General features: G+C 35.2%; 2 protein-coding genes across 6 annotated transcripts in view; one reads left to right on the top strand and one right to left on the bottom strand.

Moving 5' to 3' along the window:
* Nucleotides 1-5,975, bottom strand: part of MTTP (microsomal triglyceride transfer protein) — a 48,707-nt gene extending 42,732 nt beyond the window's left edge. Inside the window, exons 1-2 of the mRNA XM_081813133.1 lie at nucleotides 5,848-5,975; nucleotides 5,299-5,364 (exon numbers count right to left, since the gene is read on the bottom strand). The gene's annotated coding sequence lies outside the window, so the exon portion shown is untranslated. The remainder of the gene's footprint in view (nucleotides 1-5,298; nucleotides 5,365-5,847) is intronic.
* Nucleotides 5,976-6,013: 38 nt separating this feature from the next.
* TRMT10A (tRNA methyltransferase 10A) lies at nucleotides 6,014-22,860 on the top strand. Of its 5 annotated transcripts, none has more exons than XM_031017439.2 (8): nucleotides 6,014-6,147; nucleotides 11,787-11,992; nucleotides 12,833-12,995; nucleotides 13,936-14,007; nucleotides 15,038-15,112; nucleotides 17,615-17,764; nucleotides 19,867-19,972; nucleotides 21,172-22,860. In XM_031017439.2, the coding sequence occupies exons 2-8, from the start codon at nucleotides 11,808-11,810 to the stop codon at nucleotides 21,438-21,440; spliced, it is 1,020 nt and encodes a 339-aa protein (XP_030873299.1). In that variant the 5' UTR covers nucleotides 6,014-6,147; nucleotides 11,787-11,807; the 3' UTR covers nucleotides 21,441-22,860. The 5 variants fall into 5 exon arrangements, with proteins under 5 accessions (XP_030873299.1, XP_006746709.1, XP_030873300.1 ...); XM_006746646.3 differs by having other exon boundaries at nucleotides 6,021-6,147; nucleotides 11,776-11,992; XM_031017438.2 differs by lacking the exon at nucleotides 6,014-6,147 and adding an exon at nucleotides 6,293-6,505 and having other exon boundaries at nucleotides 11,776-11,992.
* The last annotated feature ends 168 nt before the right edge of the window (nucleotides 22,861-23,028 follow it).

Below are 23,028 nucleotides of genomic sequence, written 5' to 3' on the forward strand. Positions count from 1 at the left end.
AAATGCTATCAAACAGCATTGTTAGGTGTGAGGGGTGAAGTAATAACTCGTGGTTTGGATTTGCCTTTCCCTGATGATTAGTGTTGTTGAGCATCTTCTCATGTGACTGTTGGTGATCTGAATGTTTTCTTGGGGAAAAATGTCTACACAGGTCCTTTGCTCATTTTTTAATCTGGTTGTTCGGGTGTTCGATATTAATTTGTGTATGTTCTTTTATATTTTGGATATTTACCCCTTATTGGATGTATGATTTGCAAATATTTTCTCCCATTCAGTGGGTTGCCTTTTTATTTTGTTGATGGTTTCCTTTACTGTGCAAAATCTTTTTAGTTCAATATAATCCCATTTGGTTTGTTTGGTTTTTTTTAGCTTCTGTTGCCCTTGGACAAGGACACTGGTCCCAAAAAAGTAGTTAAGATTGATGTCCAAAAGCTTATTGCCTATGTTTTCTTTCAGGAGTTTTATGGTTTCAGGACTTATATCCAAACCTTTAGTCTATTTTGAATTTATTTTGTATATAGTGTAAGATAGTAGTCCAGTTTTCCCAACACCATTTATGGAAGAGACTGTTTTTTCACCATTGAATATTTTTGCCTCCTTTGTTATAAATTAATTTACTATATATGCATGGGTTATATATAACCCATCTGGACTATTTATTCAGTTCCATTGATCTATATGTCTGTTTTCATGCCACTACCATACTGTTTTGAATACTGTAGTTTGTAGTATAGTATCAGATAGTGTGATACCTCTGGCTTTGTTCTCCTTCTCAAGATTGCTTTGGCTATTCAGGATCTTTTGGGGTTCCATACAAATATAAGGATTACTTGTTCTAGTTCTGTGCAAAATGCCCTTGGTATTTCAGTGGGGATTGCAATGAATCTGTAAATTGCTTTTGCTGGTATGGGCATTTTAATGATATTAATTCTTCCAATCCAGGAGCATGGTATATATACTTATCTGCATCATCTTCAATTTCTTTCATCAATGTCTTACAGTGTTTCAAATACAGGTCTTTCACCTCATTGGTTAAATTTATTCCTAGATATCTTATTTTTGATGCAATAATAAATGGGATTGTCTTAATTTCTCAGATAGTTATTAGTTACAAAATGCAACAGGTTTCTGTATATTATCCTGCAACTTTACTGAAGTCATTTAATAGTTCTAATGGTTTTTTTGGTAAATAAAGCCTTTAGAGTTTTCTATATATAGTATCATATCTGCAAGTTGTGACAGTTTTCTTCTTCCTTATCAATCCAGATGCCTTTTATTTCTTTTTCTTGTCTGATTACTGTGGTTAGGACTTCCAGTACTATGTTGAATAAAAGTGGTGACAGTGGACATCCTTATCTTGTTCCTGATCTTAGAGGGAAAGTTTTCAGTTTTTCACATTAAGTATGATGTTAGCTGTTACTTTGTCATATGTGGCCTTTTTTATATTGAGGCATTTCCTTCTATACCCACTTTGTTAAGAATTTTTTTTTATCATAAACTGATGTTGCATTTTGTCAATCTCTGCATCTATTGAGATGATCATATAATTCACCTTTTGTTTTGTTAATGTGGTGTATCACATTCATTTATTTGTAGATGTTGAATTATCCTTGCATCCCTAGAATAAATCCCACCTGATCATGACTTATGATTCTTTTAATGTATTGTTGAATTCAGTTTACTAATAATTTGTTGAGAATTTTTGCATCTGTGTTCATCAGGAATATTGATGGTGTCTTTGGTTTTGGTATCAAGATAATGCTGGCCTCGTAAAATGAGTTTGGAAGTGTTCCTCCCTCTTCAATTTTTTATGGAGTAACTTGAGAAGGATAGATGCTAACTCTTCTTTAAATGTTTGGTGGAATTCACCTGTGAAGTTTTCTGGTCCTAGACTTTTATTTTTTGGAGACTTTTTTTTTTTTTTTTTAAAGATTTTTTTATTTATTCATTTGACAGAGACACAGCGAGAGAGGGAACACAAGCAGAGGGAGGGGGAGAGGGAGAAGCAGGCCTCCCGCCGAGCAGGGAGCCCGATGCGGGGCTCGATCCCAGGACTCTGGGATCATGACCTGAGCTGAAGGCAGACGCTTAACGACTGGGCCTTCAATTTCATTACTTATAATTGGTCTATTCAGATTTTCTATTTCTTCATGATTCAGTCTTACAAGGTTGTGTGTTTCTATGAATTTATCAATTTCTTCTAGGTTTTCCAATTTGTTGGTATATATTATTCTAGTAGTCTCTAAGAAAGCTATTTCCTTTTCTTATCTTATTGCACTAAGACTCCCAGTAAGATGGTAGAATATATATGTGTACTTTTTATATTTTGTATTCTTTTCTGAGTTCTGTCACTCCTCTTCAAATCTTCTTTTCTCCACTTTATTTCTGAGGTTTTTAGTTCTTTGTTGTTGTTTTATGTTGTTCTATCTTCTATCATTAAAAAAATTTTTCTCTTGGTTTGAAATACTGGGTTATAGTTTTCATACGCTTTTTTCTCTATTTCATATTTTACTATAACAACTTAAAAAGGATTCAACTGTAATCCTTCTTGTGGTATATTTTTAAGCTAAATAAGTTATTCTTTACCTTTAAGAGAGGGGGTGGGTATAATAACTTTCTAGCCTCATGATTCTAAAGCTTCCTTTTCTCATATTTTCATACAATGACACGTATGTATCATTGTCATTTCTGAGCTCTCTCTCCTCTCTCCCACTTTTATTTGGACCTGCATTTTTCTTTGCTTCTTTTGTCCCTGTCCTGTTCAATTTGGATTCTACTCCCAGAAGTTTCTCCTTAGTGTTGGGCTTTGTCCAGGAAGGGAGCTCAGGTTTATTAAGTTTTATGAGTTCATAAGCTCCATATCTCTCCAGCACTTTCAGACCTTCCTGCTCCTCCCTTTGTACTCACCCTGATATTACAGTCAGTCCGTTTTGCTCCTGATCTCATATTCATCTCCCTTGCTTTTCAGTGAATACCTATTGGCAGTTTGGGGGTCCTTCCATTCTCATGGCCTTCAGATGCTCTGTTGTCTTCCCACTGTTTCCTCCTACCCAGATACTGGTACTAAGTTGACAGTTTGTTCCCACCTGCTCATATTATGAGCTTTATGAGGATTCTTTTTCACTTAGTTATGTTATACCCATGGTCTATATTTGTTATTATTATTGTTTTGCTATTCAAGATGTTCTACCTGTTTTTATGAGGAGATTCAGACTACAATGCCTCCATAATTATCTTCATAGAGCTTCAATATTCATGTATTAATTGGGGAGGGGGCTAAGTTATATTTTTTCAAGTTTTAAGCTTTTCCTATATTTTTTAAATCAATCAAAATACAAGTTGAAATGATTATAGTATGTTGATTCTGCCTTTTAGATAACTTTCAACTAATTTAAAAACTAATTTGTTTTGCTTTCTTGGCCTGAAATTAATGTACTCACAATCATTAGTCTATTCCCACACCTTACCATTCCCAGCTTGCTGAAGGACACTCTTAGACTTAATGAAATAACAGAACTAGGCTTAAAATAATGCAATTTGTGATGACTGCCCAATGTTCTCAGGCCAAACATTTGGAGGAGCTCATAACTGTATTTATTACCATTTTGTTGTTGTTGTTACAAAATTCTGGTTCTATCTGAGCCCCTTTCCCACCCTACAAATAGTCCAACTTAACCAACTGGCTGCCAATTATCTGACTGTGGTCCACATGTTTTGTTTAGCCTGCTCACTATTTAAAAAAATGAACAAAATAGTTGCCAATGCTTAAAAACCAGATTTCACATAAAAATCCAGTTTCCTGGCTGCTCTTTAAAAATTGAGATCTCGTGTAATGAAGCCCATATTCCTTCTTGGAACCTGTGCCCTGACTAAACAGAGAATAGTCTCTCAGGTTTGTGATACTTTTCTCCCAGATAGTTTCTCTCATTTGTTACCTTCTAGTCCTCATAGACATTATAGATTTGCAACCCATAAACTAGTATCTCTTTGATTTCAGTCTTATTTTGGCTTAAACCACTAAATATGTACTGATGATTTCTAAATCTGTTTCTACTTAGTTATCCTACATACTCCCCAGAACCCACATATTCAATATCAAACTATTTTTTTTCAAAACCTAATTTTCTCCCACTATTCCCTAAATGACCCAGTTAACATAATTGCATTCCTATAGTTGTCCAAATTAAAAAACCCTTAAGGTTATTCTTTCCTCCTTTTTCTTCATCCTACCCACAGCTTTTCAATCATGTGCCAAATTATGACATGTCTTTGCTTTTATAGCTCCCAATATTTTGAATACCTTTCTCTCTTGATATCTGGAAAAACACTTACTTTCCAAGATGGAGCAAAATTATTCAATTTCTAAAACTATATCCCCTGTCTCCAAGAGCATTTAGTTGCTCCTTTTCATGCATAGGCATCTCAAGCACATTGTATGTTGTATAGGTCTTAGGACTATGGATTCCTTACAAGGCCAGATTATGATTTAGTTATCTCTGTATGAACAGTACTAAGACAAAAACATGAACTCAATAAATGTGTCACAAAAACAAATACATGAATTTTATAAATCAATGAAGATTATTTCACATCATGAATTTACTTCCTGTACTTTCTATATTATGCTTCAATTTCTGATTAAATCCCCCCTCCCCATTTTTGCTGGCACTTTTTCGGTGCTTGCTTTGTATTCATAGTAGAATCACTTAAATTTTTGCAGCACATGACTGTAAAGTTAAAATGGCTATGTCAAAAGAAAACTTATTGACTCCACCATGACAATATGAGGGTTTTTAAGGTAACTTTAAAAATTCTGCTTTAAATATATAAGGATGCCAAATATTAACACTGAAAAAATATATTATTACTCATAAACAGAATCCTGAGAGGCACTGAACAGCTGTTGAAAAATTTGGCCCGTCACTATGCCAGCCTGAGTTTAATGACCTACATGTGAAGGACTACATATCCAATTACTAATCCTCACTCAGCTACTCTTTGCCCTCATATAGAGGCAGCTGAAAAAAAGATGCCCTACTAACATCAGAAATGGATCCACACTGTTGTCAATGTTCAGTTAAGAGATCTTTTAGATTTAAGATGAGGAAGAAACAAGGAGTGATCCACAACAGTGTTATAGCTGACATAGTTTTTCAAGTAAAATTTGAGGGTTTAAAGCAAGAATTACTTCAGTTTTGTGACTAGAGAACTCAAATTCTGAATTTAATTTTCTATTCATTAAAGCGTTTAAACATGTTCAAATATCAAGAATAATTTACTTCACAATTCTTTCCGTACCAATATGGCAGTCTTCTATTCATCCATTGAAATCTCATTCTTATCTTCAAATTCTGCAATAATCACCTATTAGAAGTAGGATAAAACAAAAGCTAAAAATGACAGTCTACTAGATTATGTTTCAGTTCTCCCTCAGTTGACTTGGTCTATATATAGCAAAAAGATCATATAAGGTCACGTATTATAAACAATGAAATGTCACATGATGTTTTGCAAAACAGCATAAGAAAAACAGTTCAAGGAATGGAGAGTAAGACTTACGACTATAATGAAGAAAACATTTTTAAACATTCTAGATTTAAATGCATCTTATTGGGAATTTGACTCACTCTTTAAATTTGATTTTCCATTTGAGTTGTGTGAAATCATGTGATACTGACAACCTTCTTCCGTATACATTATAGTTTAGGCGTAGCTATACGCTTTCCTATCAACTTCAGTAGAGAATTAAAGAGCTCTCCATCACTCTTTCGCATTTAAAATTTTTAAAAGTAGGTATGCCTTACACCCCTCCTCCATCCCCATAGGAATATATAAACGAATACAGGCCTGCAAGTATACACTTGCTTCGGGGTGGAAAAACAGACATCATTCTAACTACCTCCCCCTCCAAAAACCCTAACTCCAGACCCCGCCCAACATGAACTCCCTCCGCTTTCTTTCACTTCTTGTCCAAACGTGGCGCAGTTCGATGACGTAAAGGCGTAAGCGCCGTAGCCTCCTACGCATAGCTTCCGTCCCTGCCTCTGGGAGTTGAAGTTTCCTAAGGAAGATTCGTGAGCTGTATCAAGACCATTACGAGAAGGCTCTGTGTTGGTGCTCTCGGTTCCCTGACAACTCCTCAGCTCGGTAAGTCTCCTGGCACTGCCGCTGGCGCTTGCCTACTCTCTGGTCTTCTTTGGGCGCAAAAGGGGCTTTTGCGAGTGCCATTCTCAACTAGCAACACGGCTTCCGGGGGAGAGGGGAGTGGGGCTGTAGAAGTGGCGCCGCGACCCAGTTCCCGAAGGAAGTGATGTCAGATACAGAGCGTCCCCGGCGCCAAGCAGCTCCCTGATTCGCTGGCTGTAGTTTAATCCCTCCTCAAGTGCGTCCGCAGACAGGTCGCCTAGAGGGGAGTGTGGGGCGAGGCTCAACCCACCTGCTGTGGGGGCGCCTACGGTCGACGTTTGTATGGGGGTCGGGATCCGGTCCCTAGTGTTTGAAGAGTGTGAGTTTCCAAATAATGAAAGGAGAGGGAAATCTGGACTCTGAAGGGCTGGAAAACGAGTTGTGGTTCTGCCACTTGGTGGCTAGAGACCGGGAGCAGTCGCTTTACCTCGTTTCTCCAACGAGGGGCTGACGTAGCTGAGCGCTCTGAAATGTTGAGAGCTCAGGGGAAAGTTGCTGCAGGTGCTGTTAGCCCCTTGGTGGTGAGCCGAGGATGGTTTTTAAGAGGACTGAGGCGTTACTTGATTTGAGTGAAATATGTTGTTAAAATTCGGGAATTTTTCTAGAGCTATAAAGAGGATAGCAACAGATGACTTTCTCACTTTTTTTTGGTTGTTTTTTAATTCCTTCTCCTCTCCCTGTCCCAGCCCAATCCTCCCAAGGGGCCTGACCGCTGAATCATGCGCTTTCGATACTGCAGATCTGGCCGGCGCGTTTTAAAAAGGGTTCTTTCCCTGTCACTGTCAGGTCATTTAATTCCATTTTGCGGGTATTCCAACATTCTTTTGGATCTTTCAGAAAGGGAGACTCTGTCATAAATTATGAAGACTATTTAGCCCAATCAAAATCCATGAAAGTTGGGTTTGTTTTGTTTTGTTTTTTTAATTTTTATTTTAGCTATTCACTGATGTATGTGTGTGTTCCCTGCTGGAAGCTGTGCGAAGAACTGGAAATACAAGGAAGATTGAGATGCCCCCCCCCCTTTTTTTAACACTACTTATTTGTCTCACACCAAATGGCCTTAGTCACCTTTATCCAGTTCTTGGTTTTATCAGACCACCTGATAACCAATTTCTGTGACTAAATAAACCAACCTTGTAAAAATTCTATATTAAACTAAATTTCACACATATTTCTGTAATTGCTACAAAATATTGCTCTTAAATACTTGTTGAACGGGGTTGAATAAATGAAAATGTACTGTGTCACTGCGTGTGAGGGAGGAACACAAAACTTCTGCTATGGAGCTTATAAATTGTGGCAAAAACTTTAGAAGCAAGTATACCGAGTAAAAAAATGCCACATTTTGCTTCAGGTCATCTGAACAAGCTAGTACACGGTGAAATGCTTATTGTATGGTATAGGAAGTGAGAGTTGGTACACATCTTTGTAGAGTGTGATGTAAGCAGTAATATATTGGATCTCAAGCTAGCATTTCTTTTTTATTTTGTGCCTCAATGTATCTAGCTTATGAAAGCTTTAAAAATATTCACTCGCTGCAGTGCATTTTCTTAATTCGGAATAGTTTTAAAGATAATGAAAATGTCGACTAGCTCATGACCTTTCCTTGTATTTGATAGGCTGTTTAAAAACATTAGTATGCAATGATAGGCCACGTTAAATTTAATTTAGACTTCTCAGGTAGGAAAGACAAAAGCTCCCCCTGGTGTACATGAGCTATAAAACACTGCAATATATTGCTTTTTAAAAAAATTTTCACATTATAGAGCCAATCAGTACTTGCATTCTTTTTTAACAGAATAAAGAACTAGCAAAACACAGTGCCACTGACGAACAGAAATGTCCTCTTTTGAGATATTAGTCATTGTTTTATGAAGAGAGCAATTTGTTTCCTGTGAATTTTAATTGTGCTTTTAAGTTTGCACATTTAGCTTGGTGAGCAGGTTTAGCTTGTTTTCTACCATGTACTGTTTTGCATACATGCATTGCTTTTATTTAATGTACTGTGTATATAGAGGCAGTAAAATAAAAGTGATTCTGGGGATCACAATATATATTTTAAAATTTTCTTCTAATTTTTTCAGGCTTACTGAATTTCCCTGTCTCCTGTTTCTTAAGTTGAATGCTTATTTTTTTTTCCAGCTTTTTAAGAACACTCTTTAATGAATGAACTTAAAGTTATACATTTATCTCCAGTTAACTTTTTGCTTGTATCTCTCTCATCCTGCTATTAAGTCTTTCAGTTGTTCTGACATATTTTGTCATTCTGTTTCTCTGAATTCTGAGATTGTCAGGATGTCTTCTAATTCATCCATTACCTCTCTTGGACTCCAGATAATCTGGAGTTTGTCTCATCTCTTGAAATTTTTATATCTTAATTTCCTGGTTTCCAAATAGGTTCTTTTTCATAGATTTTTCTTTTTGCTTTTTTTATGCCTGCTTTTGTGTCCCTATTTCCTGTTTTGTTTTTATGGTTCTATTCCTATGACCTCTTGAAAGATTCCAACCAAACTTATTTTAGTCTTTTTCACATTGTCCTATTATTTTCAATTTGTGAAGAGTGAATTTATCTCCTGATTGTTGATTTTGTTGGGTTTTTCCCATCATTTCTGTCTTTTTGTAATTTTGCTTTGCATAGTCCTCTCATGGAATTATCACTTCCCCTCTCCAAACCATCTGTCTATCTGCAGCTGATTTTGTGGTTGCTCCTACCCCTGGCCCTGTTAAATGCTTCATTCCACAGCACAGCTTGCATAGGTGATTCAGAATTCTAATCCTGTAGTGTTCTAAGTTCATATGTCATCTCATGGTTTGGCCCTGGTTGTAGCTGAGAAGCTGTCTGTTTCACACTTCGGGTTTCCCCAGGTAACCAGCGTGGTATAAGCCATTAGTCTAAATTTCACCTGTTTTCAGCCTTTTTTCATGGAAAAAGGAGCCCCACTCCCAACACTAGTTTAAGGGTTCATCTTAAACTTTATTAGGGGCGCCTGGGGGCTGAGTCAGTTAAGCATCCGATTCTTGATTTTAGCTCAGGTCGTGATCTCAGGGTTGTGAGATTAAGCCCTGCATAGGGCTCCACGCTCAGCAGGGAACCTGTTTCTCCTCCCTCTGTCCTTGTCCCTGCCACACACCCCCCCCCCAGTGCATGTGCTCTCTCTCTAAAATAAGTAAATAAATATATTTTTAAAAATAATAATAATGCTATTCTCTTTGCCATCCTCTTTAAAGCTAAGAAAACTCCCAGTTGCCTTTAATAGCAGACCCAGCAGAAACAATATCTATTTTAGTTCTTGTTTTTGGTTTTGAGAGAAGCTATACCTTTTTTGTTTCCCCTTGTATTTTATCTACTGTTGTCATGTATTTCAAGATTGAGAGACAGGATGCCTCAAAACGTGAACTTTTGGCAACTATCTAGGAAGTCTGTCCCATTTTTGTATTCAGTGGAAAGGAATTGAACTGGAGCTATTTTTTTCTCCTCTTTCAGTGACACAGTGTTCTCAGAGCCCTCCAACAGCTGGGGTGAAGCCACACAGCTCTTTTATATTCTTTGGAAACCCTCATTTTCTAAATAAGATTTTGGATTTCTGGGAGAGAGTAGAGTTGGATCTGGGTTTGAATCTTAGCTCCATCACTTCATTTGTCTATTCATTCCTCAAGTATTTTGAGGACTTTGTCCTAGATTTGTTCTAGGTGCCTTGTTTCTTAGGAATTAATTAGTACTTTTGTAATTTGGGGCAAGTTACTTTATCTCACGGTGCCTTCTTTGTAAAGTAGGCATGATGCTGTCTACCTTGTAGGGTTGTTTTAAGGATTAATTTAGATAATACATTATTTAGCCCAATAAGAATTAATAAATGTTCATTATAACCACTTTCATTACTTTTTAAAATCCTTTGTAATATATTCACTCATTTGTTTATTCCACAAATATATAATAAGCATCTACTAACTGCCAGGCACTGGGTTAGTAATGTAATGTGGCGATATAATATTAGGCAAAAGCAGACCATCCGTGCCCATAGGCAGTTTCCAGTATAAAATCAAATTTGGGTTGTCATTTCTAGGAGATATTTTCCCCAAACTAAAGGTACTGTTTGGTTAGTGCCATAAGGAAAACTTGTGAACTCTTACTTGGATTACTAGATGGTTCTTTCCCCTTCAGTAATTTGTGACTTAGCAAAATGCCAGGGTTTTTGCTGTAGCCCCCAAAACACACATCTAAAATTCATCTTTCAGTCAAAGTTTGGTGAACTTTGTGTTTTCTTAGTTATCCCCATGTGTCCTGTTACAACATTACACTTTTAAAGAAAGCAAGAACCATATAATAAAGCTGCTTAAATTATCTTCTGCATGGTTTTGTCCTTTCCATTATCTGAATTGTTGGGATTTTTCTCTTAAATATTAGCTTCTCTGCATAGACTTGTTAGCCATCTCTTTTAAGAAGAAAGAATCATAGAATTTTCTTTAATGCGAATAGAACATTTGCAAGTCATGCTTAGTCTTTGCTAGGCATAAATAAATTTTTAAGTTGTAGTGTTAGTAATCTGTTAAAGAGAAAAGAAATCTTAGTATTTTTAACTCTTTCCTAATCTGAAGGTAAGTTCAGTTCTAGACAATAGATATAAAGATGTGCGTGGTTAATCCAATTAAATATGTTTGAGATGGTCCTACACATCCCATGACTGATTATAAGATCAGCTTACATATTTTGTTTTTCAGCCATGGCTAACATGGATATTTATAATTACATATTTACAATGAAATATACTGAGAGGAAACCAAATTTGTTTTCTTCACTGTCCAAAATATGTAAATCTATAGCTTATCTTTTGTCAAAATCATTTCTGAGTGTACATCCAGATAATGGAAGTAACATTTCCCTTGTATTGTAGCATTAATGACAACTAAAAAAAGGTTCTTCCCATCACTTTTTTAAAAGTATTTTTTCTTTCATAAAGCAATATATTTTCATTATATAAATATAGAAAATGCAAAAAACCATGAATAAAAATTAAACATGTTTATGTGTACATATTCTTTTTAAAACAAATTGGATATAATATATATGTTTTTTGTTTTTATTTTTCTCTACTTAGCATAACCATTTCCTTTTATCACTAAATAATTTTGGGAAACATGATTTTTACTGGATGTTTAGTATCCCCAGTCCATGTTATAGATGAGCTGTAATTTATTTACAGCTACCTCTTGCTGACATTCAAGTAGTTTCTAATTTTTCGTTGTAAAAAATTATGCTGCAGGACATATACCCTTTTGCATTAATTTTGTGTATATTTCTGATCCATTTACAGGAATTTATTCTAAGGAAATAAGTTACTGGGTCAAAGGGTATCATGACATTTTAAAGCTCTTGAAATGGATCTGTGTAACCTTCTGCAAAAATTGTCCAAGACTGCTAATAGTATATGCAAACACCCATTTCATCAAATGGTCTTTGCCAGTAAATGACATTTAATTGTCTAAATTTATATTTTTATTCGTTATTGATAGGATTTAATTTTAATCACATCTTTTGATCTTTTTTTTACTTTTTGTATGTGTTTGTAACTTACCTGTTCACGTCAAAAGTTGCCTTTCAGTATTTTCAGAGGCATCAAATAATGACCTCTGAAATGTTGCCAGCATTTATTGAGTCTTCTAATGTTGAAAGAAAGCAAAGCTTAAGTGAAGATCAAGAGAAGAGCCAGAAGCCAAGATTAGGTGAAGGGTTTGAACCAATATCTAAACGACAGATGAAGAAGCTAATTAAACAGAAACAATGGGAAGAACAACGAGAACTCCGCAAGTATGTTTCAAAATGCATATATATGCTACCCCGTTCAGGAGTGCTGAACTTTGCATAGCCCTTTGACACATCAAAAGTGATTGTGATGATTAAAACTGGGGCTATATATGTTGTTAGCCAGCACTGTCAATTGGCTGTTAAAACTATATTTGTTTCCGCCTTGGTGGATTTATACTACACTTTTTCTCACCCAGAACCTGTTATGAGTAGCAGCACAGTTTCTGAAATAACTGACTTAGATAAGGGATATAGTTAGCATCCATGTCCTAGATATAGAACAAAAATAACCACCTCAGAAAGATCAAATTTGGCCCTAACATTGATTTTGCTAGAAAAACCATTGTAGGTTTTGGTGAGAGCAGTTAAGCTGAAGCTGTTATTATATAATGCCAACATTTATTGAGGGAAAATAAACTATAGTTGATGTAGATGATAGAAAAAGTAGGTTTTTTTTAAAAAACACTTCTACTTTGCTGTATTCTGTATTAATGTTGTTTGAAAATCATGTAGGAGAAGAATGATGAAAGTAAAAATTCATCCTTAAGTCTAAAATTCAGTATTTTATGAAGTTTTAGTATAGTGTATTACCAATAATAAATGAAATTAGGAGTAGTAAGGGTTTGTGTAGAAGGTATTATATTGTTTTTGCAAAATTATTTTCTGTCTAAAGCTTTTTGGTGGACTGTATAAAATTGCTGACATTTGATCCACAGAAGTAGCAGTTTCATGTGGTTCAGCCTGTTAATTTAAAAAAATTATTGGCTTTTTTTCTGTTTAGAAGAGTCTTGTAAATATCTCAATATGTAAATAACAACAAAAAGTTTCAATTCCTAATTTTAGACAAAAGCGGAAGGAAAAACGCAAGAGAAAACAATTAGAGCGACAATGTCAACTGGAATCAAACTCAGATGGAAATGACAGAAAACGTATTCGAAGAGATGTTGTTCACAGTACACTCCGCCTTATCATTGACTGCAGTTTTGACAGCTTGATGGTATTAAAGGTATCATGAATCATTCTCAGAAAAATCCTGTAGGTAAAGTAGGGTGAGGGGCACCTGGGTGGCTCAGTCGGTTAAGCGTCTGCCTTCAGCTCAGGTCATGATCCCGCTTCGGGTCCTAGGATTGAGCCCCACGTTGGGCTCCCTGCTCAGTGGGGAGCCTGCTTCTCCCTCTCCCTATCCCACTGCTTGTGCTCTCTCTCGCTCACTCTTTCTCTCTCTCTCAAATAAATAAATAAAATCTTTAAAAACGACAAAATAAAGTAGGTTGAATAATTCTTGCTTTAATAGGTAATATCACTTTGATATAAATTTATATACTAAAATGCATCTCAAAGTTTTCCAAGATCATGCCCCCTAAGTTAAACTAGCTAATAAATTGCTCTTATTTATATGCGTAGAAGAGAGCGACACAGACACCATAATTAGATTACAAGACTCAGTAACTATTAATCGTAAAGATCCAGGAGTGTTTTTGTTATTTGTCCTAATCAGGAGAAGAAAGTAAGAAATGGGATTGGTTTAATAGAATTATTTCTTATTTACTAATTTGAGAAAATTGGCTGTCTGAACAATGTTATTGAAGAAAACATGCTTTACTTACTTTCCAAATCGTTAATAAGTTACGAAAATAGCAGTAGTATGGCTCTAAGAGAGTTTTTCTTCTTTTGTTTTCTCTTAAGAGGAGTAAATATTTTCATGAATTAGCATTTTAAGTGGATACAAAATTGAAATTATTGGTCAGGGTATGACTTTACTTATAGTAATTATTATGTTAGTATATACTGAAGTTGAATGGAAAATGTCAGAAAGGGCCTGTATTTCCAGAGGAAAAAATGTACCTGTCTAGTCCCTCTCTTCTGCTTATTCTATTCTACTAAGATTGTGGAATGGTCATAGATGGTTTTCAAAATGCTGCTTTAAAAATTGCACTCTTTTATAGGACATTAAGAAACTTCATAAGCAGATTCAACGATGTTATGCAGAGAATCGACGAGCACTGCATCCTGTGCAGGTATGTTTGTGGAATTTAAAACAGATTCCAGGTTCCTTTTATAAGTTCCTCGGGAAAAGGCAGAGATACTCCCAATTGCCTGTACAAGAATCTTACAGATGCTTTTCCTTAGAGAACAAAATGCCTATTTGAAAAATGTTTTCATTTGCTACAAAAATAAAATGTTTTCAACATTTTTTCCCATGTCAGTCTTAGTCACACGTTGCACGGTCATCATGTTTTGTACACACTGATCTCATTCCTGTGTAGTTGAACATCTTCACTAAAGGATATATACATATTTTCATACCAGTTTCTCAGCTCTCAATTCCTTCCCTCGCAGGAAGTGAGGGAACTGCCCCCAGCTTGATGTGTGCCATCGTACCTGTGGTTAGGTTACTTCTACCTAAAGGATTTTGAGTCTGTGACCATTTTGAAAGGTATTTCCTTAGACTAATTGGCGGCTGTTAAGAGTAGTTAGGGTCTTTTTTCTATTTGTTTGAATTCTAGGTGACCTAAAAATTAACACTGGCTCACTGATGTTAAGAACCTGAAACTCTTAATATATTTCTGGTTAGATATTTATTTTCTTTTATCGAGTGATGTATTTTTATATTTTTACGTTTTATATTCTTCTCACCCTCGATTAGACTTGCAGTAGGTGTCAGGGTTTAGAATCAAAGGAGAATTATGAAGACTATGGACTGGTTAGAAACAGTGGTGGCAAAAGAAATTTAATGAAGACTTGACAGGAAGTAGGGAGTTGTAGAAGGGCTGTCATTAAGGGAGAGTCAGATTGTAGCTGCTTGTAAAATGGGAGAAAAATGTGGATGGAATACTCAAGGTAGTGGGTTATGAGATACGTGAAACATGTCACTTCTACTGCACATTTATTCTTGTATGTTTAAAGCATGTCACAAATTTATTTTTTTTCTAAAATGACTATATTTTATGGTTCATTGATGATCAGATGAGTATAGAAGAGAAATATAATATTGGACTCTAATAGTCATTTGCTCTCTCTTTCTGTGTCCACCAATCTCTTTACCAGTTTTACTTGACAAGCCATGGAGGCCAGTTGAAAAAGAACATGGATGAAAATGACAAAGGATGGGTCAACTGGAAGGTAATTAAAATAGTTGAACTCTCACATAATTCCAGGTATTTTTACGCTTAAATTTTTTACCTAAATTCACATAATGCCAATAAATATAGGAGTCCACAGTCTCTAAACCCTGTATATCACTGTACCTAAGTCTGATGTTACTAATGGGAGAAGCTAAAGAAACTGAAATGCCTGTTCACATCTGTTCTCATTAATCTCATTTATTTTACCACCAACTTTATTTTTTAATTTTTTTATTTCTATTTTTTATTTAAATCCTAGTTAGATAGCATATGGTAAAATTGGTTTCAGGTGTAGAATTTAGTGATTCATCACTTACATTAAACACCCAGTGCTCATCACAGCAAGTGCCCTCCTTAATTCCCATCACCTGTCCAGCCTATCCCCTGCCCACCTCTCCTGCTGCAACCCTCAGTTTGTTCTTTACTGCCAACTTTAAAACAATTTTTTAAAACAGGAAAAATTTTAAAGGTCTATGTGTACAATCGCTACCTAGCAAACTGGTGATAAATTATTTGTAAGAGTGAAGTCACTTTAAAATTTGGAAATATACTTGCATTCTGTTTCTACTAAATCTGTGCCATCCCATATGGTGTCCACTATCCATCCACATGTGGATATTGAACTACTGAAATGTGACTTGTCTGAATGGAGATGTGCTTTAAATGTGAAATATACATTGGATTTCAAAGACAGTACAAAAAAAGGGAGAGAATTAAAATACCGCTTGAAATTTTTTTTAAAAATTTACTATATGTTAAAATGATAACATATTCGGTATATTGTATTGGGTACAATATATTAAAATTAATTTCACCAATTTTGTTTTTTTTAATGTGCCCTACTGAAAGATTTAAAATTACATATGTGGCTCACATTTTTTTTTTCTATTGGACTAAACTGTTCTCATTTGCAAAGATGACGAATAGATTGGCTTTAGTACTAATGCCTGAGGAACCTTGCCCTATTCAGCGAAGTACTGGGTTAGTCCTATTTTTTTTTCTTTCTCAAAGCCAGTTTTTACGTGACAAACTTTCCCTCTCACGCTCACTAATCCCATAATGACTGCATTTATTTTTTTATTTTTTTTTTAGAGAGAGGTGGGGGCAGGGGGAGAGGATCCTAAGCAGGCTCCATGCCCAGCATAGAGCCCGACGTGGGCTTGATCTCATGACCTTGAGATCATGACTTGAGTCGAAATCAAGAGTCAGATGCTTAACCAACTGAGCCACCCAGGCACCCCTGCATTTATTTTAGTAATAGCCTATGGTGTGAAACATTTTCAAAAGCTTTCCTGGGTTTTAGGGGCACCTGGGTGGCTCAGTCGTTAAACGGCTGCCTTCGGCTCAGGTGATGGCCCCAGGGTCCTGGGATCGAACTCTGCATTGGGCTCCCCGCTCCTCCGGGAGCCAGCTTCTCCCTCTCCCACCCCCCCTCCCCCGCTTGTATTCCCTCTCTCGCTGTCTCTCTCTTTCTCTCTCTGTCAAATAAATAAATAAAATTTAAAAAAAAAAAGCTTTCCTGGGTTTTAAAGTACAATATATTTACCAAGTTTTATATTCATGCCTGTTTTCCTAAGAAATAATGTAATTAGTGTAGGCATACTTTCAGTTATTTTGTGGCTTGTTAAAATTTATTATTTATACCACCAGTTTTCCAGAGACTCACGAGTTCACTGGTCTTTACTCAGGTCCCTCTAGGGGCCCCTATTAAGCATAGGTATCAAATTAATAATACCGTTTTCCAGAAAAGTGGCTATATATTACCTAGTAGGTTATACATTTTAGGTGAGAAGTCTCCTTTTTTTATTTCTTTAAAAATTACTAGATAAATGCCATCTGAGTCTGGTGATGCATCATCCTTTATTCTGTCAATGTAGTTTGCAAAATTCTGACTGACAGCTGTTGTTCAGTTTTGGACCTCCGACCTGGTAATTTTGATGAAGACTTCAAATGTGTATCTTTGTAGAAACAGGTGCATGGAATTTATTAAATCTATAAGCCATTTCCTTTTGTGATGATTCATGCAGATGGAGGGGAAGGATTGGGCATTCTTTGGTTGGAGAACAGTGTGAGCAGATATGTGGCCAAAAAAAATGCATTTGTTTTATTGGAACAGAGATAAAGTTAGAAAGCTAGGTTAGTGCCATATTCAAGAAAGAGTTATTAAGTAAAGGGATTTAAGTTTTATCCTACAGGTAAAGATAAAACATTGAAAGTAGGTTTTTTAGAAAGTGAGTCTGCCATTGATGTGTGGAAGTAAATTGGAGGGATCTGGGGCTAGAGACAGGGAAATAACAGTAGGAGGCTACTTAAATAATCAGGTGTGAGGTGATGAGGAATTGAAATAATAGGTTCTCAGTAATACATTGTAAAATATTCTTTCATACTTCCCTTCATATGCTGTTGGGTGGCTTTGTCTAAGGAAGAGAAAATAATCGTTTTTAGCCGATTTTCACAAAATCCTATTAATTAATAACATCTTTCTCCTTATGTCTTAAAGGATATCTACATCAAACCAGAGCATTATAGTGAATTCATAAAGAAAGAAGACCTGATTTATCTAACATCAGACTCACCTAATGTATTGAAGGAATTAGATGAATCAAAGGCCTATGTGATTGGAGGGTTAGTAGATCACAACCATCACAAGGTACTATTAAGTTTTTATTTTTACTTTTGCTCATACTTAAAATGGATGTAACAATTTTCTTGATAGTAGCAATAATACTAATGATAACTGATCATTATTGATTGCCTACTATATTCTGAACTACCTTTCTAGCCAAGAAAGCATTTCACATATATTACTAGTTTGCTTAATCCTCCCTACAACACAGTGAGGTCAGTGCTGTTATTATCTATATTTTACAGATGAGGAACTGGAGTCACAGAGAAATTAAGTCTAAAATCAATAGTAGTAGGTGATAAAGCAGAGGTTTGAAACCAGCAGATTGTTCCAGAGTCCACATGCCCAAATGATATGCTGTATTGATAGTAGATGCTGCTGATGGTAAAATTTATAGCATTTATACCAAAATTAATTCCAAATGGTAAATTTATACGAGTTTTTAAATACGTTATTTTCATGGGGTGTGTTTTCTTTTCTCTTATATTTTGTACTTTTCTCTCTTCCTTACCCTCCTTACCCTCATTTGAATGAAAAATTACAGAAACTTACTTTCTAAAAGAAAACATTATTTTGTACTTTGCCAACTACTTTGCAATATGCTAAATGCAACCCAACTCAAGAAAAACCATGTTTACCAAGTGTCTGAGGAAATGCTATCAGCAGTAATATGAAGTAATCCATTATCCTTGTATAACATCACTCTGAGGTAGAACTGTCTGTAACATTGGGATAGTTTATATCATCTTGTCCATTATGGTAGCCATGTGGCTGTTGAGCATGTATCATGTACATAGTATGATTGAAACTAATCAATTTAAACTTAAGTAGTCACAATTGTGGCCATAACTGGACAGTGCAGCTCTGTAGCATCACAGGGAATTTTTATCAGAATGATCTTTAGCTTTTTAAATTTTTTTCTTAGTGGAAAAATTCTATTTTGTTATTTGTGTAGAATCAAATTTTTTCTCTAATGTTTTTTTCCTGAACTACATTAGTTTTGTTTTCAGAAGCACCCGTCTCAATCTATTATTTGTCCCTAAAATTTGCAAACTACTGGTTAAGAAATTTAGCTCTTCTTTCTCCTGTACTTTGTCTTTTGGCTACTTCAATTCTGTTTAGAACAGGCTCTAAGGATTTTAATTTTGAGGAGAAAATTTGTATCCAACAATCTTTTAATTGATAGGGAAAATAAAATTTATAGGCAATTTAAAATGTTTTTCAAATCAGGTTTTCATTTACTCTGTCTTTGCCATTTGTGCCTCTTAATGTTATGTAATTGAATCATAGTTTTAGGGTCTCCTGGATGGCTCAGTTGGTTAAGTGACTGCCTTTGGCTCAGGTCATGATCCTGGAGTCCTGGGATCGAGTCCCACGTCGGGCTCCCTGCTCGGCGGGGAGTCTGCTTCTCCCTCTGACCCTCCCCCCTCTCATGTACACTCTCTCTCTCTCTCATTCTCTCTCTCTCAAATAAATAAAATCTTTAAAAAAAAAAACATAGTTTTATCTTTATATGTATTTACATTCACGGGAAGAGTGATGGTGCTTCTCTAGGAATTCAGTTTGAGTATTTTATTTATTTATTTATTTATTTTAGAGATTTTATTTATTCATTAGAGAAAGAGAGACAGAGCACAAGCAAGGGGAGAGGCAGAGGGAGAGAGAGAAGCAGGCTCCCTGCTGAGCTGGGAGCCCGATGTGGGGCTCCATCCCAGGACCCTGGGATCATGACCTGAGCCGAAGGCAGACGCTTAACCATCTGAGCTACCCAGGTGCTCCCAGTTTGAGTATTTTAAACTGAGAGAAAGGCAGTGTGGAATGGTGAAGAGCTATCCGAGTAAAAAGGCATGAGCCGGGTTTTTCTTGTGGTTCTTCCACTGAGGAGCTTTGTGATGGGGTTTCCTCATTTGTAAAGCTGTTAAAACAAATGCCCTAAACATTCTGACGATACTTATTGTCAGAAGAACACTTCCAGATTAGCAATTACACACACACACACACACACACACACTTTGTCAGATAATGTTCTCTGAACTATAGTTTTTCTTAAAAGTACTTATTCTGTTGTAGACTTTAAGTTAAAATAATCTAATGTTCTAGTCCAAGTTATAGTATCTTTGTTTTAGGGACTCACATATAAACAAGCATCAGATCATGGAATTGACCATGCACAGCTACCCCTTGGAAATTTTGTGAAGATGAATAGTAGAAAAGTTTTGGCAATTAATCATGGTAAGCTATAAGGGGATTATGAAAATATGCCTGAGTGAACAATGTGAAGAATAACATTACCTTTGGACAAGTAGAAAATATACATCTTGCTGGAGAAAAAATTATAAAATGTAATCATTTATAATTTGTTTGAATATAGAAATAATACATGCATATTTTAGAAAAAATTGGAAATATAGAAAAGTATAAAGAAAAAAAAGCTATAATTTCACTACCCAGAGATACTTGGTATTAACTTTTTGGTGTGTTTTCTTCCAGTTCTTTTCCTATACATATATAATATTATTTGTTACATAATTGGATTTTTACTCTGTTGCATAAAATGTTATAAATTTGGGTGTTTTCCCCCATTTATAATTATATTTTCTGTCATTGAATCATTATTAATGGCTACATAATATTCCATCATCTGAATATACAATAATGTAACTGTTCTGTTGTTGATTTTTTTTTTTCTTTTTTACTATTGTAAATAACATTGTGGTATTCTTGGACCTGAGTCTTTGCCTGGAGTTTTGCTTTTAAGATTTTTTTTAGTAGAAATTTTTGTTAGTATACAACTATTTATTGGGCTCTTTTTATGTGCTAAACACTTTCTCTAAAGCATGCTCTAGGGAACTATAGAAATGAACTTACTGATTCAAGGAATGAACTTCTAAGACCTTTGATAGTGGAAATTACTTTTCCATAAAGTAATGCAAATTAAGCCCCTCAGCAATATATTAAAGTGAGAGTACCTTGCAGACAGTATTTATATTCTTTACCTCTGATGTAAAAAAAAAAAGCAGGCAAGATGCTCCCCAGAGTGGGTGACTCTCTATAGGAAAGACAGAAGAAATTTAGATTAATGCTAACCTTTTGTTTTGTTTCTAGCTTATGTTACCATATAAAGGATAAAGAAGAATAGGAAGGAAATTAAAAAGGTCCCCTGCCTATTGATTATAATTGACAGAAGATAATGGTAAATCTTTGGGTGCTCATGAACTGAATTGAGAAAAAACTAGAGAAGAGGTTAACAGGCCTGGAGGGCCTTGGGGTGGATTGGCTCTGACAATGCATAGGAGAAGGAAGTGATACGAACAAAGTAGTTACTAGGACATATTAGCACTCTTCATACCAAGGCAGTGTTTTTTAAAATACAGAATGCAACATTGTGATGAACCTGGCTAAGAAATGTATGGAGTTTGTCTTTGTTGCAGTGTTTGAGATTATTCTGGAATATCTGGAAACCAGAGACTGGCAAGAAGCATTTTTTACTATTTTACCCCAACGGAAAGGAGCTGTTCCCACAGACAAAGCCTGTGAAGGTTCTTCGCATGACAAGAAATCTGCCAGGGTTGAAGATGGATTGGACAGTGATTCCAGTGAGGAAGAAAATAACAGAAATGAACTAGAATCACCACATGAAGAAGAAAAGCAGGATAAAGAAAATAGCAATGAATCTACAGTGAACTCTATACCACACTAAAGTCATCTGTTGTTTTTTGTTTTGTTTTTTGTTTTTTTAGCTTAAGGAAAACTTAGGAGAAAATGAGGTGCTTCATAGAATATTCTAATTGGGAGAAAATTTTATTTCCTCTTATTTCTGTTGTGAATTTTTAAAACTTTTTTTAGAGCTAAGTGATAAAAAGCCCTTATAAGAAAGTATTTTTGTTTTTGCATAAAATTTAAATGTTTAATATTTAAAATAATTTTCTAAGTCTCAACAGTTTCTTGAGAATTTTACTTTATTGGTAAACCTTCATTCTCTTTTATTTACTGGATTATATTTTTTAGAATGTGCCTTCTGACCTTTCAGTTTTACTTTTTTATGTTTATATCAAGTGTCTTTCTGATTTATTGCCTACTTAGTTGTGGAGATATTCATAAATCTCCTGTAAGTCTACCAAAATGTTCTGTATGGGAGGCTACCTCCTATTTGCAGCTTTTTTATTCAACTCAGTTACTTCAAAAGAATGCAGTTATTTTAGGAAGAAGTATTAGATTGATAAGCTCAACAATTTATTTCTTTTGGACTATGGAGCCCATCTCTGTTCCTTCTCTGTGATGCCTTTTCGTGGTTCTAAAGCAATCACTGAAGAGTAAAGACTCTCTAATGTATTTTCTTGATTTCAATAATGGTGGTAAATTATTTCAATTACAAATGTAATTTTTCAGACTAGATTATTTTAGAAGGCCATTGAGTATCAATTTTGTCTTAAATTTAAAAGGAAACAGCTCTTAGCTATCCTTTCCTTCTATATGAACTTCTATTAAATAAAATATTTCTTGGTTCTTAAAGTGAATAAAGTTAACTTTATATGTGCATCTGTCTACTAGCATATAATATGCAAGCTTATATAACTGTATGTTTCTGTAAATAATCTAAGCATGTATGAAAAAATATATATAATTGTATATATATCTGTCCATAGTCATGTATCATTAATGATAACAGGATTGAGTTGCCAAATAGCTGTATTATTTGCATCAATGATTGTGTGGAACAACACTAAGAATTTGAATTTCAGTAAGTGCAAAAATCCTTAACTAAATATTTGTATGAGGACATTGGCAAGGGAATATGGGGCTAAAAGGAGATGTTTTTATTTTCTCCTGGTAAATGTAGAGCAGTTATGTTTAAAGTAGTGATTGTTCTTTGTCACAGCTAAAGTAAGATTTCAGAAGACTTCACTGAGTTTGGATAAATTAAGTTTCTGTTCTTTTTACTCATTGGCATCTCAAATTATGTACACATTTGGTAGAAAGTTCATTAGATTTAGTATTGATATTACTGTCTCTTAATTTTTGTTGCTTTATTCTTAGTAATCTGTTATCGTTATCCATTTAAAATAAGGTCTGTGAGCAAGGTATATAAATAAAAGCCCCTACAATTCTAGAAGAGCAAAGCTTATGTCTTAAGTTGTATTTTTCAGAGGTTCAGGTTTTCCTGAGTAAATATGGTTTAGTACCATAAAATCCAGTTGACCCTTGAAAAGTGTGGGGGTTAGGGGCACCGACCCCCCCACACACACAGTTGAAAATCCACGTATAACTTTGTCCCAAAACTTAACTTG

This window comes from Leptonychotes weddellii, chromosome 2 (genome assembly GCF_054177405.1).
Source record: "Leptonychotes weddellii isolate Sample4059 chromosome 2, ASM5417740v2, whole genome shotgun sequence".
Classification (NCBI taxonomy): Eukaryota; Metazoa; Chordata; class Mammalia; order Carnivora; family Phocidae; genus Leptonychotes; species Leptonychotes weddellii.